The sequence below is a fragment of the Podarcis gaigeae genome, assembly GCF_964106915.1.
Source record: "Podarcis gaigeae genome assembly, chromosome: 14".
NCBI classification, from domain to species: Eukaryota; Metazoa; Chordata; class Lepidosauria; order Squamata; family Lacertidae; genus Podarcis; species Podarcis gaigeae.
In genome coordinates this window covers 16,957,169-16,975,978 of record NC_139690.1, presented here as the reverse complement: position 1 = coordinate 16,975,978, position 18,810 = coordinate 16,957,169, and the positions used below count along the sequence as shown (strand labels likewise).

The following is an 18,810-nucleotide window of genomic DNA, read 5'->3' as shown; positions in this document are numbered from 1 at the left end:
GTAGCAGAACGCTTGTTTTCCACATAAGAAGTCCTAGTTTCAATCCTTCATCTCCGACAAAAGGTGCTGGGGAACCCCAAGTCTGAGGCCCTGGAGAGCTGCTGCCAGTCAGAGCAAGTACTGAGCTGGATGGACAAAAATAGCTTGACTCAATGTAAGGCAGCTTCCTAAGTTGGAGAATTAATAATTGTTTCACGTGTTAAAAAGAATAATGGCTACACACTTGGCAACCATTCGGACTTGTAGCATACCCCATAATACTTTTTGCCTTCCTGTTGAGAGTCACATTCCCATGGTGATAATGGGGGAGGAATTCAAGTCAGGTTGCATTTAAAGAACAAATAGGCCCATTCCAAAACAACACATGAAGCAAAATACAGCCACCCAGGGAAATTCGCAATTCTCCAGTGCAGTTCTCCAGTCAAGCAATGCATACCAAAATGATAAATTGTGCCTAAAAAGGTAGATACTAGTGAAAATAACATACAAAAATATGACAGGCTAGGGTTAAAGGGTTGGGGTTAGGCCTTCCAGATATTGGTGTACAACAATTCCCATAATCCCTGCCCATTGACACGCCTACTGGGGCAGCAAGTTCTGGAGGGTCATACAGTCCTCATGCATAGTCTACACTGGCCATGAATCTCACAGTTCTGATCCAACTGAGACCCCATATCTGCAACTTTTAGGGATTTGCACTGGCAAATTGCCTCCTCGATCTTCCACATTACATGTGAACTGGCTCTGAATGACAGGCACTTCAGTTTAACCCTGCCTCATACAATGTCAGACCTGTTGATCCATCAAGCTCGGTATCGCGTCTCCAGCTGTTTTTGGACTACAACTCCCATCATCCCTGACCACTGGCCCCATTAGCTAGGGATGATGGGAACTGTAGTCCAAAAACAGCTGGAGACCCAAGTTTGAAAAGCCCTGGTCTACACTGACTGGCCGTGGTTCCCTGGGGTTTCAGAAGGGTTCTCTCCTAGCCCTACCTAGAGATGCTGGGGTGGAAGCCAAGACCTTTTGCACACAGGGCAGATGCCATGCCAATGAGCAACAACCTTTCCCCTCTTCCCTGCCTCCATCCTATGAAACTGCAAGCCTTTGTCAGAAGAGTTAACCCTTTATAAGGTAAACCAAAATGGCAAGAGCCTGCTTGTGGGGGGTGGGGTGCACTAAGACATCTGGTGGGATGCCCTGGACACACAAAAAATCACTGGGTTCATTTATCATTTTTCTTCCCCCTGCCCCTTTTTGCGGTTAGGAAACAATAGCTGTGTCCCATAGCCCTGTACAGAATTACTGAAAGAAAGTCATGTGACAGTCGGAGGGTGTGTTTTCAATTATTGCGCTTGAAGCTTTCTGCCGGGGCCGCAAAGACAAACAGCCTTCTGAGGGAGTCTGCTGCTGCTTTGTTGTAAGTCCCTTTTAACATTTCATTTCTTAGAATGGTTCTATATGCTTCTCTTCTGCTCCCGCTGCAATAACCCCAGGCTCTGCTAGATGAAGTTATAAGAAAGGTGGAACCTACCAATGGGATAGCCCAAGACACATCAGATCCTTCTCCTTTTATTTATGGGAAAAGCTCAAAAGAAGAAGAAGAAGAAGAAGAAGAAGAAGAAGAAGAAGAAGAAGAAGAAGAAGAAGAAGAAGAGAGTGCTGAACCTTCTCGGCTTCTCATCAGAGTTGGATGAAAGAAGTCGAACTACGTTGCTCGCGCCAAACGGCACAGAAACCCTCGTGATCTCTACAGCAAGGAATAAATCTGGCATTTCCTGCCTTTTCATTAAGAGCAATACTCTCCAGTTCGGTTTTGCAATTGCGCCAAACAGTTTTTATTATATTCGTAAATGCTCTGTTTGGTCATCCCAAATGAAGTGTAAACAGAATGGACGCTGTTCCTTGCAAGCACATTTGTTTACATAAAGAACCAAAAAAAAAAGGTTAGAATAATTTAGCACAAAACAGAGGAAGGGAGGTTGGAAGCGGTGTGTGTGTGTGTGTGTGTGTGTGTGTGCGTGCGTAGAAGTGAGACCAGCCAGCCAAGCTGTTAAACATTTGATTTGGATTACAAAAACAACGCAAGACAACTTTGTATCTGGAGCGCATACAGGAAACAGAAGAAAAATCCTTAAGGAGGAGGGTGTGCTTCGTCAGAGCATGTTGGCTACATCGACTTATGACTGCATTGGAGTTGGCAGGTGGGCAAGTGTCTACAAAATAATTCTCCATACGTGAGTTCACAAGACTTTTGGGGCATTTGTATTATTCTTTTCTGCATGGTCGATCGTGACAGTGAATCTTACTCCTTCACTTAGCAGCTAAAAAAGGAGGAGGAAAAACTTAAGAAAGTTTCAGATCCACTCAGCCAGATCAGGAAAACCTTCTTTCAGGTAGGAGAGCCACTTAAGCATCATCAAAAAGAAGAAAAAGAGGGAGGAAGGAGGACACAATTTTTCATGTGTTATATTTAAATGTATAAAGGCACATTTAGAAATACTGTAATTTAGATAGATATACTGCTAGTTAGGGATTTTTCCAGTCTTAAATTCAATTCTCCACATTTCCACACCAGTTTGCAAATTGCTTTTTAAACAAGTCTTCACGAAAATGCAACAACATCTTAGTGCGAATTTCTCCCAACAGACAATTTTTTTGTATGCAGTTTGGCAAAATATATACAGTTTGACAAAGCATTTCATTTATGCAATGCATTTTTGTATGTCATTTTCACCAATGCATGCATTTCTATGTACACTGTATCCAAATATGTGCAATTCTTTTACACATTGCTTGGCTGGAGACCTGAATTGCAAAATTCAGAAAAGTGTGAATTTTCAAAGATGGGTGTATTTGGTTCATGCAATATTCCAGAAAGGGCTAATGAGGGTAAGTTTGCCTTTAAATGCAAACTGAATTGAAGTCCCCCCCCATCCCTAAATATAGTACATGTCACCACAGTGAGAAAGACTATGACCAGATGACCCGGGCCTTTGCTCAGGCTGCTATCCTGGTGCTAACGGGGGATAGGCAATTCTATTGCTCCCAATGCTTTTGTTTCTTTATCTTTAAACCAGACTCTGACTCTTTGTGACCCCATGGACCAGAGCACGCCAGGCACTCCTGTCTTCCACTGCCTCCCGCAGTTGGGTCAAACTCACACTAGTAGCTTCGAGAACACTGTCCAACCATCTCGTCCTCTGTCATCCCCTTTTCCTTGTGCTCTCAATCTTTCCCAACATCAGGGTCTTTTCCAGGGAGTCTTCTCTTCTCATGAGGTGGCCAAAGTATTGGAGCCACAGCTTCAGGATCTCTCCTTCCAGTGAGCACTCTGGGCTGATTTCCTTCAGAATGGATAGGTTTGATCTTCTTGCAGTCCATGGGACTCTCAAGAGTCCCCTCCAGCACCTCAAATGGTAACTTGGTCACATGACCACCTTAGTTTTAAGCTTAGCACACACACGTGTGGATATGTAGGCAGATGTTGAACTCTGGGTCAGTGCTCCTGGGTCAAAATTTAAAGCACTTCGGTCTACCATAAAAACACTTATTCAGCGTTGGCCTAGGAAATCCATCTTATCTATCCCCCCTTGAGCTCTTTTGATCCCTGCTTGTGCAGCTTCGACCTGCGCCTTATTAATCCTTTCCCCGAATGCATTCCTTCCAGGAAAACGAACATTTATCAGAAGGTGGTCTCAAATTCCTTTCTTCACTTATTGAGATTTTTCTTTCCAAGACGATAGATCATGCTTAAGGGAAGCAGCTGGGCTGGTTTCAACGCCAGGCTGGTTTCTGCTGTAATTGCTTCTGTTGTGGTTGCTGTTGTGGCTCTGATTTATGACAGGGTTAGTCCATTTCCATGTACAGCACGAACCCTTTTAGCCAAGGATGAGCAGGTCCTTGATTACCTGGGGTTCACAGATGAGGCAAAGAGGGGCTAGACACTGCTCCACAAATTTGGTTCTCCTCTGTTATCTTTCTCAAGAAAAAAGAAAGAAACAAGCAAAGCCCAGGAGGGAAAACCTCCAAAATTGTGGGTGCATGCTTCAATTCTCTTAGAGCACATAAAAGCCTCAGAAGATGGTATTGGCACCATAATTTGGTTGCTTGAGGATTTCAGATGTTTAAAGAAGAGCAAACTCCTAGCTCTGATAGAACAGAAGGACCTGGGGGCCATGTAATCTATACCCTCTCCATACAGGATCTAAAATGCAGAATGCAATTGAAAAGAAAAAGAAGAAGATACTGAGCAGATTCTGTTTGGTGCACTTCCCAAAATTATATGCAAACCAAAACACAGCTACCCTTTAAAATTCACAGTTCTCTGAATGTTGTGATGGAGCTTTCCGATTAAAGAAATGTGTATATTAGAGAGAGGGTACATCAAAAGGGCCTTCTTAGTGGCTGCTCCCAGATTGTGGAACTCCTTGTTGGTGTAAAACATATATAGAAATGAGAATTCCTGGATACCAAGATCCATGTTTGGGACAAGTACTCTTTGGTGGGAGCACTGCAGCAGAGATTTAGAGTCACAAAATGTGTAACAAAGTGTAGAAATATAAGCTGCTAGACCTTTAAAATATGCCCTTCCAATTAAGTGAGTCCCACTTCCCCTAGCATAGAAGACAACACGTTTGATAAGTTAAAATTTGGTTTACTTACAAACTCTTCAAAGGCCTGCTTCATGTGCTTTCCCATATATCTGTCAGAAAAGTTGCACAGGCAGTAAAACTTAGCTTGGTTACAAAGTGGTGAAAGTTCCTAGATTATTGATATAGGAATTCAAAAGTATATAGTGAGAGCCATGCTGTTGAGCTGGAGCAACCAGCTCAAACCTCTTAACATGCTGAACTTCTCAGGTAGACTCGGGGGGAAGCAATAGTCTTGTTTGTCTATTTCCTCCTAAAGTAAGGGAAGTGACATAGCTAAGCCGGGCAGGACAGCTTACTCTATGGTATTAACTCCTTCATGTATTAATTAGACTGAAGTATGTTTATTATGCGAGGCTGGTTATCCCACACTCCCTTCCATGGGAGGCTGGCCTCCCTTTTTGTTCCAACAGTCCTTTGGTTACTAACTGGCTGTTGTGGCAGGTCTTCTGAGAGTGGGTGTTGTAGTGTGTGGGTGCTTTTAAATGGTTTTGAGTGCTTTCAGTGTTACTGAAAATGACATTCATAAATGTGTATATTATGAGAAATGCACACTAAAATGCTGATGAGTTTTCACAAGGAATTCTAAGATTGGGAAAATGAGATTCTCAGAGATACAGAAAAGGAAAGATTCATCCATCCTTGGTAAGGATAGTCAGATCAGTCTATTTCTGGTCTGTGTCAGTTTCGTTTTCACATCATTTTGTGCTTGAATTTTTGGTACACATTTTAACTTGAAATATTTATCCTAAAATATGTAGTTTGCTGAGCCAAAAATTATATTCTAAAATCTGGAGCAACACAAAAGTGAAAGGAAACTGCTTTCTGGGGAAACTAATTCTTGGTTGGTCTACTTACAAAACCCCAGACCTAACAAAATCCTCAAAAGCATCTGTACGATGCATATTTTTGGCTTTTAGTTTAAACATGTTTCCTTTGTATAATTTAATTCCACAAGGCGTAAATGTATATGTTATCCCATGAGATCTTTTTTTTTAAGCACTACCCTTAAGATGAGGAAACCATCTTTGTAGAGATATGTTACTACAATAGTTAACTATGTGCCAATATAGATAACAGCTAGTGTGCCATGAGAAATAAAATTTAAATCAAACTATTACAAGCTACCATAACTCTGAAGTACTACCCACAAGTGGAAGCTGCCCGTTAGCTCTTTTTGAAACTCCATGCTGCCCTTTTGCTTCCTTTCAATCTGCTGAGGATGGCCAGTTCTGCCTCATATGAGTTTGGTGCAATGGACTTATCCCATTATTCCTCATAGAGACACATAGACCTAACTTAAGAGGAGTTCACCCCCTACTTTTCTTCATGAGTTACCCTTTTGCACCTGAAACAGCGACTCACACAGAACACAGTGGGGCAGACTTCTCTGAAGGTAGGCAATTCCTACTCTCAAAACATTCTTAAAAAGGGGTGAAGTGAAACCAGGTAGCCAATAATAGCAAGCATCCTCGTCTTTGTGGAGCCAACAGCAGTGGTTTAGTGTGGACTGCCAGTGCCCGGGGCATAGCAAGTATTGCACCCTCTAAATATTGCACTGCCAGCCAGAGTGGACAGCACTGGGCTAGATGGGCAAAAACAGTCTGACCAGGGATCAATCAATTTCCTAAGCACGTCCAAATTCCCCGATGAGGAAAGGCTACAACATGGCAGGGGGTGGGGAGTAGTTTAGAGAAAAGGCAAGTAAGGCGGCGTTACCGGGGTGGTTGGGAAAAGAGACTGTGTGTGCAGTTCCATCCCTCTCCATAGGCAGCTGAATATTGGAACAGGGCTACAATCACAGCCAATCCTAGACTTCTGCACATCAATGCACTTATTTGGATACGGTTTCTTGACTCCCTCTGTCCCCACCCAGCAGGCCGCCAGCCCAGAGCTTCCTTTCCTTAAGCAGCTACAGGTGGCTTCAGGCTGGACAGATAATCAAGCTACTTGCCTTCCCCAAAGGGAAAAAAGATACAGGGATCCTCTATCCGGTATACCTGTATGACAGATGTTTGGAAACATGTGCTTGCCACATGCCCACTTTGATTTTTGGGTGTATTTTTGAGGAGGAAGGGACACAGGAGGATTGCCAAAACTGAAGAGGACCGATGCAAAATATTTGTTTTGAGTCTTCCATGGTGCTTAGAGACAGAAATAGAAAGAATATAAAGCCAAGAGATGAAGGCGGCGAAGGGGGGGGTGGGGTGAGGAGAGACATGCCTAGCACTTCTCTGAAAAATACAGAATTAGCAAGTCATGAGGCATCACGTTGCTGTGCCTGAACTGAAGGCCTGTGTCTTAAAAAAAATAAAAATCGCAAATTTGAAACGGTGTGTTATTTTGGGGTGGGGTGGGGAAGAAGAGATGAAACAGCAATATCTACAACCCAGCTTTCTCTTCTCTCTATCTCTCTCCTCCAGCAGGATGTTCAGCTGCAATAATTGGGACAAGCCCCTGTAATAGCCATGGCAAATTGACGGGAAGCAGCAGATTACTGGGTGGGCGAAGATGGAGCGACAGAACAGCGCAAAGAGTCGGAAGTCGAAAACCCTGCGCTCCATTTCGCGCTCCCTCATCCTCTGCAATGGCAAGAACAGCGACGACGGATCGAGCCCGGAGGAGAAGTACCCCAATCCCTTCGAAACACAGGCCAACTGGGGTCAGGAGGAAAGCGACTACTGCCCTCGGCTTCAATTAACGTGTGCATCGTCAAGCGAGGACAGCCCTCCTGATCCTTTTATGATCACCAGCATGATGCAACTGAGGGCTGCGGCCAGCGATGGCTGCAAGAATATGAAGAGAAAGTTCTTCATCAAGGTAGGAAGAGGGTCACACCTGACCACTGGATGTTTGGTGTTCCCTAAGATCTGGGTAAGAGTCACCTCCCCCCTTGTTGAATATGGGTTTTCTCGTGATCAGAGGTTCAGGAGACAAACCCCAGAACCGTGTCCTTTTCCCAAGGCAGCATGAATTTCCGTGCCAAGGGTATTACCCCCCCTACTGTGTGGCTTGCTCATCCAATGTGCTCTCCGTTCTGCAGCACAGCAGGCTCATCCTACCAGGAATACAGAGAGCATTGCTATGATACAAAGCTGTCATTACAGCGCACACAGCAGGGGTAAGCTGGGGTCTTAAAAGGTACCTCTCATCAGCAAAATGTGGCTTAAAAGCTGTTAGTTGGAGGGAAATGCTCGGAGACAGGTCCTCCGACTTGTGTTGCAAACGTTACGGGTGCCCCTTAGGGATGGTGCAGTCACATATACAGTGGTACCTCCGGTTACAGATGCTTCAGGTTACAGACACTTCAGGTTACAGACTCCACGAACCCAGAAATAGTACCTCGGGTTAAGAACTTTGCTTCAGGATGAGAACAGAAATTGTGCTCCGGTGGCACGGCAGCAGCGGGAGGCCCCATTAGCTAAAGTGGTGCTTCAGGTTAAGATCAGTTTCAGGTTAAGAACGGACCTCCGGACCTCGGAAAGTTCTTAACCCGAGGTACCACTGTATACAGACAGAGCCGCAGACCATAGGCTGGAGAGACAGGCAATAATCCTAATGCAGTGGAAGGTGATATGAGAAAGGTATCACTGCTCATATCTGTTTCTCTTGCCTACTGTCATCCACTGGCAAAGGGGCTTTGCATGATTTTGGAGCAGTGCACGGCTTGGAGTGGAGTGGATATAGGAATAACTGCATAGTTAGGGACAGCTCAGTTGGTAGAGCATGAGACTCTTAATCTCAGGGCTGTGGGTTTGAGTCCCACGTCGGACAAAAGATTCCTGTATCGCAGGGGGTCAGACTAGATGATCCTTGTGGTCCTTTCCAACTACGAAATTCTATGATACTAGTAGACAACGGCTGACATGCAATATTGCCTAGTATTTTTTAAAAAGTATGAGATTTCACACTTTAAATATTGTCATGTTAATGTTGCATAAAGAAAGGTCCATAAGCTAGCTCCCAGATTTCAAAACCAGTACCCACCACCATCAAGATACAACAGCATAAAAGCGAGCTGTAGAACTCAAAATGGGCAATTCTGTCAATTACAGTTTCACTTAAGTACAGATTGGCACAATTCCACATCAGTTAGTGGATTGTGGGTTTTTTTTTTAAGGTCTTCATGAAAATTAGACAGCGTTTTAGTGTGCATCTATATGCATTTTTGCAAAACCTAGTTGGCTAAGATCATGCATATTGTTCATTATATTCACAAACTTATGCATCTTTATGCTCTCCCTTAATATACGCAATTTTGTACGTATGTTTTGGTTGGAGAACTATATTCTCCTGTAAACCACTTTGAGGGTATATATTGAGAAGTGGGATATAAACTTCTAAAATATATAAGAATAATTAAGTACATAGTAAAATATGGAGCAATGCAAATTTTGAAGAATAGCTGCATTTCAGTTTACATATTGTTTTGGGAAGTACAAATAAGGCAGGTTTGCATTAAAATGCAAGCCGTTTCAAAATTCTCTGCCCTCCTTGGTCAGAAGTAACAAATAAAAGATTGTGGGCTTTACATTTTCAAGCAAGCAGCAGGGACCAAAAATATCTACCCGTCTGCAAAAAGGGTGAAAGAAAACAATACTCTTTGGGTCAAATTCATGTTAGCAGAACCATTCAACAAGATGATAGGCAGGCAGAGAGAATGGCATCTAACATCACCTGTTTGCAGTACAAAACTGTATAAAAATGTTTTGATAAGAGATGATATAGGAATGACTATGAAGGAAGAAAAGTTGGTGTGTAGTGCTATTTAGTGTTTGATGCTGGAAAGCTTGTGAGAATTCATACGTTTGAAATATGACTTGTCCATAAAAGAAATAATAGAACTGTCGAGTTGGAAGGGACCCTTGGGATCATCTAGTCCAATCCCCTGCAAAGCAGGAATATGCAGCTGTCTCATCCAGGGATCAAACCTACAACCTTGGCATTATCAGCACTACTCTCTAAGCAACTAAACTGATCCATTTAACACTGCAGATTTTTATTTTTATTTAAAGAGAAACACCAATAAAGCCATCATCACAAAAAAAGTGCAACTAAGCAGAAATAAATAAACTGCGGGTTTTTTAAAAAGGAACAGTAATGTGTAAAAACTTTATTAGATCAGAGGCTGAAATTCTTCTACATATCAGCAATAACGTTTTTAGAACAAGGCCAGGCTCCTTCAGAGACTTTCCTGGGCCCAACTACCAACAGAAAGGGAACTAAAATGAAATGAACTGCTTTGCTGCCAAAGGGCACATCAAAAATACTGAAACGTGCAGTTAAGTAACATCCCTAAAGGCCCATAAAGAATGTATGTCACAATACCACAAAAACCATCTTGGCTTTTTCTCTAAATCAAGTAGACCTCGTTTGAGAGACAAAGTACTAACAAAAAAGCTCAACTTTATCAAGGACCACAGCACAAACACCCCACACTATCTGCATACCCTCCAAATGTCCCAATTTTCCCGGAACAGTCCCAGAATTACAGAAATCATCCCAGTTTTGGGCTTGATCCCAGAATGTCCCGTTTGTCTGTTTAGGACATCCCTATTTTCATTGGAGGAATGTTGGAGGGGATGTATCTGCTAAGATGCAGATTCAAAGATTGCATGGGATAGGGAATGTCTTCTGATTTGTATGAATACACCAGCACATCTATTTTTAGGCTATCCAAATGTTATAGCTGGCCTCATGAGAAGCATCAGTTCTTACCTTAAATACCGTTCCAAATCTTCCAAACCAGGACAGCTGCATTTGGAAGCTCTGCATAGCTACGGGTACCGATGGACTGGGAATTCAAGTCTCCAGGACTCCCAACTGCTCTGCTTTTGGAAAAGAATTCACAGTTAGCCACGTGATTGACGGAGGAGCTGCCCAGAGGTACTTCACATCTTCGCTTAAAGATGATGAATATGAATGTATTTGATTACTCATATTTCTAATTTACCTCTTCTAACCAAGGCTCAAAATAGGCAAAGGACATTAGCATAATATCACAATCCACAATTCTGGACTGAATAAATTCTATTATTGGAATTAATTATGCATGTATGTATCTATTTGCCTGATTCATCACAGTGCACAGGCTGTGCGGAGGTTTGCAAACACTGATACTCAGAAATTGGAACATTGGTGAACATTGCATGACATCACAGCAGCTCAGCCAGAGCAGTATTTTAATAACACAACACATTAAGTGCTCTCACTTACAGGTTGTGTTGTTATGCCCCATTCCAGCATCACCTGGTTGGGGTGGGGGCTGAGGGGCGTTGTTTGGTAAGGGGCATATGAACCTCTGTGCAGTCTCCAAATCTCTTAAGTTACCTGAGCTTCAGGGAACGAAGCAGACACAGGGAAGTGATTCCAGTTCCAAATAAATACAGTGCTGTGGGTTAAACCACAGAGCCTAGGACTTGCCAATCAGAAAGTCGGCGGTTCAAATCCCTGTGACAGGGTGAGCTCCCATTGCTTGGTCCCTGCTCCTGCCAACCTAGCAGTTCAAAAGCACGTCAAAGTGCAAGTAGATAAATAGGTACCACTCTGGCGGGAAGGTAAGCAGTGTTTCCGTGCGCTGCTCTGGTTCTCCAGAAGCGGCTTAGTCATGCTGGCCACATGACCCAGAAGCTGTACGCCGGCTCCTTCGGCCAATAAAGCAAGATGAGCGCCGCAACCGCAGAGTCGGCCATGACTGGACCTAATGGTCAGGGGTCCCTTTACCTTTACCTTGGTTCTCGAATGGCTTAGTTGTTGAACAAATCGGCTCCCGAGCGCTGCAAACCCGAAAGTGAGTGTTCCTGTTTGCAAATGATTTTCCTGGAAGCCGAACGTCCCACGCGACTTCTGCTTGAGCGCAGGAAGGTCCTGCAGCCAATCGAAAGCCGCACCTTGCTTTTTGAATGGTTTCGGGAGTTGGACTGACTCCCAGAACAGATTAAGTTCGAGAACCAAGGTACCACTTTTTTTTCTAACATCAGTTATAGTGTGTATCTGATGCTGTTTTTAAAGGGATGGCCGTCTAAGCCCTGGCGACGAACTTCTCACTGTCAACGGACAATCTCTTAAGGAGCTCTCCAGCAAAGAAGCGGAATCGCTCATCCGGTCGGCAAAAGGCTTGGTAAACTTAGTCATTGCTAACAAGGTACGTGGGAGAGACCACAGGTCTGCAGGTGTGTGTGTGTGGGGGGGAGACTTTGGCAAGATGCCCTACATGACTCCTCCTTCCTCTTTTCTTTTTTGTCTCTGCCCACTTGATCCTTCAGCCAAAGGAGAGGCAAGTAGCACTTGTTATTCCTTTTTTTTCCCCAGAGGGGAAAAAGCAGGCCAGTGCCTAGCAATAGCCATAGGAGCACCGAGTGATCTCTAGCGATTACTGGTGTGGGGCCATTTCCTAATAAGAGGCCCTGATATGTCCCCCTGGAAGGACTCTGATGGCATGAACATAAAGTCACACATTCCCATAGCAAATAATTTCAAGGTTTCCAGGAACAGTAGCTTTCAGTCTTCAAAGGTCTGGGTGTAAACCAGAATGTTTTGGTTTTTTAAAAAAAATTCCTCCTGGAAGTCAGTTATGATGGAGACAGACACACTTCACCAGGTAGGCCATTCCCAAAAGAGGGGAGCCACCACTTACAAGGCCCTGTTGCAAGTCTCTGCTGTAAATGTAAGAAGAAATTCATTAGACGGCAGCATCAGCCACAAGGCAGTGCTATGCGTGGCAGGGAACAACTGGACAGCATCACAAACAGGACCCAAGGTGGTTGGTATTAGGGAAGGTATGGCCTGTGGGTTAAACCACAGAGCCTAGGACTTGCCGATCAGAAGGTCGGCAGTTCGAATCCCCATGACAGGGTGAGCTCCCGTTGCTCAGTCCCTGCTCCTGCCAACCTAGCACTTCGAAAGCACATCAACGTGCAAGTAGATAAATAGGTACTGTTCTGGTGGGAAGGTAAACGGTGTTTCCATGCACTGCTCTGGTTTGCCAGAAGCGGCTTAGTCATGCTGGCCACATAACCCTGGAAGCTGTACACCGGCTCCCTCGGCCAATAAAGCGAGATTAGCGCCACAACCCCAGAGTAGCTCACAACTGGAGCTAACGGTCAGGGGTCCTTTTACCTTACCTTTACACATATTCAACCTCCACCCCCGTGCCTTTAATACCTGCATGGAAGATAGAAATTAAAGAGGCGTGCTTTTCCTCTCCGTGGCATGGCCACACTGGGGGAAAAATATCTTCTCTTGAATTTCTGCCTGTCCTAGAGCTCTTAGTGGCACAGCTGCCACACTAACAAAAAGTAACCATTGAGAACACTGGAGGAAAGAAAGGTGATTGTCAGTCTGGAAAGCTCAGTTGATTAGATCATGGTGCTGATAACACCAAGGTTGCAACTTTGATCCCCGTATGGGACAGCTCTGTCTTCCTGCATTGCGGGGGTTGGACTAGATGATCCTCAGGGTCCCTTCCGCCTCTACAGTTCTAGGATTCTGTGCTTTTCTACATCTCATCCCCCCAAAGTGTTCAATAAGGGGAAGATACCCAGCAACGGTGTTTGAGTAACTTAACAAAAGCGCCCTCTGCTGTGGGGAAAAGGGAAGTCGCCATTCAACATTAAATCTTGATGGCAGGTTGCTATGGGATTTTCTGAAAATCCAGATGTTGAAAACAGGAGCAAGTATTCCCAAGGGCATTCCTGGCAGGGGGTGGGTGGGTGGGATACATGGCTGCCCAACAGCAATGTCTATCAATGTGGGGTTTGTGGAATCCAGGCTGGCATTCAGCACTGCCAGTCAGTGTACATAATGCTTGGCTATATAGACTTTATGGTAAAAGGCAGCTTCCTACCTTCCTATGTTCATACTGAAAAGAGCCACCCTTCTCCTGTTTCTGGCCTGCCACATAGCTGTTAAAACTAAGCTTGCTCTGAGCTGTTAGTCAAAGATTCGTTAACCCTAATTAAAAATTATGTAACATATAGGGGACTCATCATCCAAGTCTGCTAAAGTTTTCAAGAATCTCTTGCATGGGTATGACAAATGGCTCTGCCATTTTGGTGAGGGGTATTATTGGTGTTGCACGCCAAGACAGGAGAGAGCTCCAGCGTATTCAGGCAAGCTCAGAGTAAGCATTGCCCCCTTAAAAGATTGAGCTAGACTTTTTCTCCCCACTCCAGGAATCCTCAGTTTGTTCTCGCAAAGAGCAGCCTGTTAAACAGGACGTACACAACGGCTCCATTCTACAGACAAAAGCAAAATGTCAGAGGACTCGCAGCAATTCAGCCAGTAAGTTCTAGCGGCAATTTATATTTTAACACTTAATGCTGTTATTTCCTCCTCCTCCCCACATCCATTTTCCTTTCGTGTCGTGCCTTCTTAGATTATAGGCTCTCTTTTTAAAGTGATTGACAAACCTCTCTGGGAGCCTTCTTTAGCTGAAGATCGGCATTTTTAAATCTATCTGAATTTAAAGAACTATATAGCACTTTAGGATATCAAAAGCAATCCACGTATGCTATCTTGCTAATCCTGGCAAACAACACCCTAAGGCAGGGCAGAATAATTGTTGCCTTGCTGAACTGGGTGGTTGTTTTTAAAACTGCATAAGTACATCAGCTGGAGATGTATTTTAGAAGGCAACAAGTAACCTGAATAATAATAATAATAATAATAATAATAATAATAATAATAATAATAGATGTTGCCATGGTGATATTGCAGATGGGTGTGCGGGGAGGAAGGACTGAGGCTGAAGATGCCCATGGTGGGCAAGGCCAGAGTCCATAGTGGGTAGAGCAAGTAAGGGAAATTTTAACTTTGTACAGTAGGCTAGCTTCTACACACACACACACACACACACAAACACACACACACCCCTCCACAGGTGTCGGGTGGCACCCAAGATTGGGGTGGTGGTGCGCATTGCTCATGTTTGATGTCACACACACCTTCCAATGCCATGTAGGCCAGGACAGCCTTCTGCTAGGCCGCACTGGTCCCCACGGTGTCAGGAGATGCTGTGTCACAGCCTGACACGAGGCCTAGCGGAAGGCTGCACCAGTCAGCTTGGTGTCGGGAGTAGCTGGTCCGCAGGCCAGTGTGACTTTGCAGCAGGCTGCATTTTAATGTTTCAATGTATTTTAATCTTGTTTTTTAAGTTGTATTTCAACCAACTTGTTTTTATTATTGGTTGTTAGCCCCCCTGAGCCCGGCCTCGGCTGGGGAGAGTGGGGTAAAAATAAATTTATTATTATTATTATTATTATTATTATTATTATTATTATTAATGCTGCGCCGTGCTCAGCTTGGCAGTTTGGCTTCCTCCGCCCCCTCAATATTCGGGGGGCTGAGCCCCCCACTAAGGAATACTGAGGGGGCTGCACACCTCTCCATCCTCCATATCTGCCTTGAAAATGTCAATCTGGAAACACTTGCAGTGCTGCAGTTTCTCTCTTATCTTCTGATCCTTGTAATACACTCCTGATTGTTTCATACCTTCTCTTGTGTGTTATTGTTAACAGGTGTGAGTCCATACTGGATAGGGGAAATTGACAGCCCCATGGCAAAGAAATCAGCCTCCCGGTACAGACAGTCCCATTCACTTTACAGCAACAGGAAGTCTCTCTCTCAGCAGCTGGACACCTCAACAGGAAGAGCCTCTGTAAACGTAAGAGGAAATCCATCAGATGGCAGCAGCAACAAGGCAGAGCTATGCTTAGCAGGGAACAGCTGGTGTACAGCTTTATGGCTACCAATTTCCCTCCTGTCAAGGGAACAGTCAACACTGAGCCTCTTGGGCTTGCCGATCAGAAGGTCGGCAGTTCGAATCCCCGCAACGGAGTGAGCTCCTGTTGCTCCGTCCCAGCTCCTGCCAACCTAGCAGTTCAAAAACACGCCAGTGCAAGTAGTTAAATAGGTACCGCTGTGGCGGGAAGGTAAATGGCGTTTCCATGCACTCTGGCTTCTGTCACGGTGTCCCGTTGCGCCAGAAGCAGTTTAGTCCTGCTGGCCACGTGACCCAGAAAGCTGTCTGTCAACAAATACAAGCTCCCTTGGCCTGAAATCGAGATGAGTGCCGCAATACCATATTCGCCTTTGACTGTACTTAAAGTCAAGAGGTCCTTTACCTTTTACCTTACTTGGCTTTGCCCTACTACATGTGCAAAGGATCTTGGGACTGTAGTAGATGACAAGCTGAACATGAATCAACCCTGCTCAAGTGCAGAGGACAAATGCTGGCTCCCTCGGTCTGAAAGCGAGATGAGTGCCACAACCCCATAGTCGACTTTGACTGGACTTAACCATCCAGGGGTCCTTTACCTTACTTTATTAACTAATTAATGTCTTCAATGAACCCAAAGCCATCCATGCATGGAGGAGGCTGCCCACAGTGTCTCTAAGCATCCAGGCATTATCTTCTCAGTCTGGCTGTAACTCGGTAGTAGAGCATATGCATCGTGGTGCATAAGGTTTCCAGTTCAAGCCACACTAGGTAGCACGAGGAAAGGCTCTCTTGGTAGGAGTAGGGGAATTTAATGTGGTGGCCTCCAGATGTTCTCGAATTATAACTCCTCTCAGCTCCAGCCTGAGTGACTAATTGTCAGTAATGATGCGAGCAGTGCTAGAAACTCAAATAACTAATCTAGGCACCAAATGACCCCCTTAAACCAGGGTTATAGTTGCCAAAACAGAATGCCTAATTGCCATTTCGGGGCCAGGCAGCTCAAAAATTGCATTTCCCAACACGCCTTTTGGCTTCTGAAATTTGTTCCGATTGTGCGGAGCGGGCGCCACTACCGAGAAGGCCCTCTGCCTGGTTCCCCGTAATCTCACTTCTCACAGTGAGGGAACTGCCAGAAGGCCCTCGGAGCTGGACCTCAGTGTTCCTACTGTTTCAGAAAGTGTGAATTGAGTAGGTTCACTTTAAAATTCAAACTAAACCCTATTTGTATCCTACCCCTAGTCATAACATCCATGGTCTCCTGTCCTTTCAAGTGGCATTGACCTGTTGCTTTTCGTTGAATATGCAGCCCCTTTCCAGGTCTTCGCGGTCGCTGAGTACAGCCCAGCTGATGCATGCGACGTGTGGTCTTCAAGCCTCTGTAATCTCCAACATTGTTTTAATGAAAGGCCAAGGGAAGGTGAGGTGCTAATTTTAATCATGTATCTTCTCTGCTTGGGCAGGAATGGTTTCCAAGAGGCTGCTAAGCAATACGGCTTAGACTTAGGAGGGATGTAGGAAGGCATCGTTAACCGTTCTCAAACTCCCATCAGCTCCATTCAGCATGGCCAACACATTGTTTAGTTGGACTGGAATTGTATTCTCAGTTATCTCAGAGTCATTACACTGAACTCAGTGAAACTCATGGCATATCTGTGAAATTGTAGGTTTTGTCTATCAGTTCGTGAGTTCTCTCCCATCTGTATTTTTGAGGGTTGGGTGGGATAGCATTGCCATATGGAATTTCCCAGACATAGCTGGGATTTGGTAAAATCTGGATTTATGGCAACCCATGTCGGAAGTGCAGATTTTGGCGAATTTCCATAAAAATAGCTGGAAAACTTCGATTTTTTTGAGCTCAAAAACAACTTTGGGCAAAGATAAAGAAAGCTCAAGAACTTTGGCCAAAATATAAAATAAAATAATGGCAAGACCTTTGTAATGTGCAGCATTTACATTTAATTGGGAAAGCCTTTTTAAAACTGTTTCATCAACTAAACATGTTCCCCATGCATCCTCCCCTTAGGGCCTTGGTTTCAGCATTGTGGGTGGCAAAGACAGTATTTATGGCCCCATTGGCATATATGTGAAGACTATCTTTCCTGGAGGAGCTGCCGCCGCAGATGGAAGGCTGCAAGAAGGTGGGAGAACTTTGCTTCTGTATATGCAGACTGGCCTTTTCTTTTTATAACAAGTGGGTATCTGTGAAATAGAATAAAGACATCCTGTTGTGCATTGCATCTTCTTGCAGTGTGTTTGTTTGTGTGCGCACACTCATTTATACTGAGTGGAAACTGAAAATACACAATGGTTTTTAATCTTTGTTTGTGACCCACAACCTTTGTTCAGGTTGCGTCATTGGCCTTGCTATGGACTTCAGTTGGTCGCTGTTAAGGGGCCTGGTAGGACTTTTCCCACTTGGCAAATTGGCACCGGCCACTTAGTTTTTACCTACCTCGTAGCAATTGTCACAACTTGGTAAGGTTTGGCGGTTAGGCATTGGAATAGCGAGGTGTGGGGGAGGGGAGGTGTGGCCATTACCCGCTCAGGGGTATTCCATGCTTGGGGTATTCCGTTAAAGGGATCCAGGGGTGTGGATCTCGTCCGAAGCCTGGGGAGGGGCTAGGGCCATGCCACGACCCCAGCGGGAACCAAGGGGGTGCTTGAGTCGATCCACATTGGCGAGGCTCCCTCTACTGGTGGTTTACCCTTACCAGACTCCCTGCAAGGCGGGCAGGAGTCAGATATAGTCTGTTGATGCCAATGCCTAAGCCAATACCGCTCACATTCTGTAACCAATAAAGTTGTAGCCTAAATTTTGCCCATTAACACCAACCTAAAATTCTGTGTCCTTTATTCTCATGGGGGTGGCTTGGGGCTTTGACACGCAACAAGTGGGTAACTGTGAAATAGAATAAATACATCCTGTTGTGCACTGCATCTTCTTTGCAGTGTGTTTGTTTGTTTGTGTGTGTGCATACTCATTTATGCTGAGTGGAAACTGAAAATGCACAATGGCTTGGAATCTTCGTTTGTGACATCTATTGGAGCGATGGTGTTGCATATAAACAAAGCTAAGGCTCTCTAACAGGATTATTTCTTTCAATTAACAGGGGATGAAATCCTAGAACTGAATGGAGAATCAATGCACGGACTCACACATCACGAAGCTCTGCAGAAATTCAAGGTTACGTCCATCTCTGAAGTCCTGCCCCTCCCCTTGCCCAACACATGCACTCAGGTCATGGTGCAGAGTACAGAAGGTCATCCAAGTTAGTTTGGCACTCAGGACTAGGGTTGAAACAGAAATGTGATCTTATTCACACTTTCTGAAAAAAATATGCAAACTGAAACACAGCTGTTCTTCAAAAGTTGCGCATCTCTGAATTTTGCAGTGCATTTTGCCAGCCAAGTAATGAGTACCAAAACCTGTATACTGGG

The 18,810-nt window shown here is 44.6% G+C and overlaps 1 protein-coding gene across 11 annotated transcripts in view; it reads left to right on the top strand.

Moving 5' to 3' along the window:
• The window catches only part of IL16 (interleukin 16), a 61,071-nt gene that overhangs the window by 16,109 nt on the left and 26,152 nt on the right, over positions 1 to 18,810 (top strand). For 3 of the 11 annotated variants that reach the window (XM_083712453.1, XM_083712448.1, XM_083712447.1), the window contains 8 exons: positions 7,079 to 7,472; positions 10,402 to 10,538; positions 11,664 to 11,796; positions 13,826 to 13,934; positions 15,170 to 15,315; positions 16,679 to 16,789; positions 17,396 to 17,510; positions 18,483 to 18,556. In XM_083712453.1, the coding sequence (XP_083568579.1) occupies positions 7,164 to 7,472; positions 10,402 to 10,538; positions 11,664 to 11,796; positions 13,826 to 13,934; positions 15,170 to 15,315; positions 16,679 to 16,789; positions 17,396 to 17,510; positions 18,483 to 18,556 (1,134 nt within the window). In that variant the 5' untranslated portion in view covers positions 7,079 to 7,163. Of the gene's footprint in view, positions 1 to 1,272; positions 1,421 to 1,672; positions 2,205 to 6,995; positions 7,473 to 10,401; positions 10,539 to 11,663; positions 11,797 to 13,825; positions 13,935 to 15,169; positions 15,316 to 16,678; positions 16,790 to 17,395; positions 17,511 to 18,482; positions 18,557 to 18,810 lie in introns of those variants that run through there. The other 8 variants (XM_083712445.1, XM_083712455.1, XM_083712454.1 and 5 more) reach the window with 7 other exon arrangements.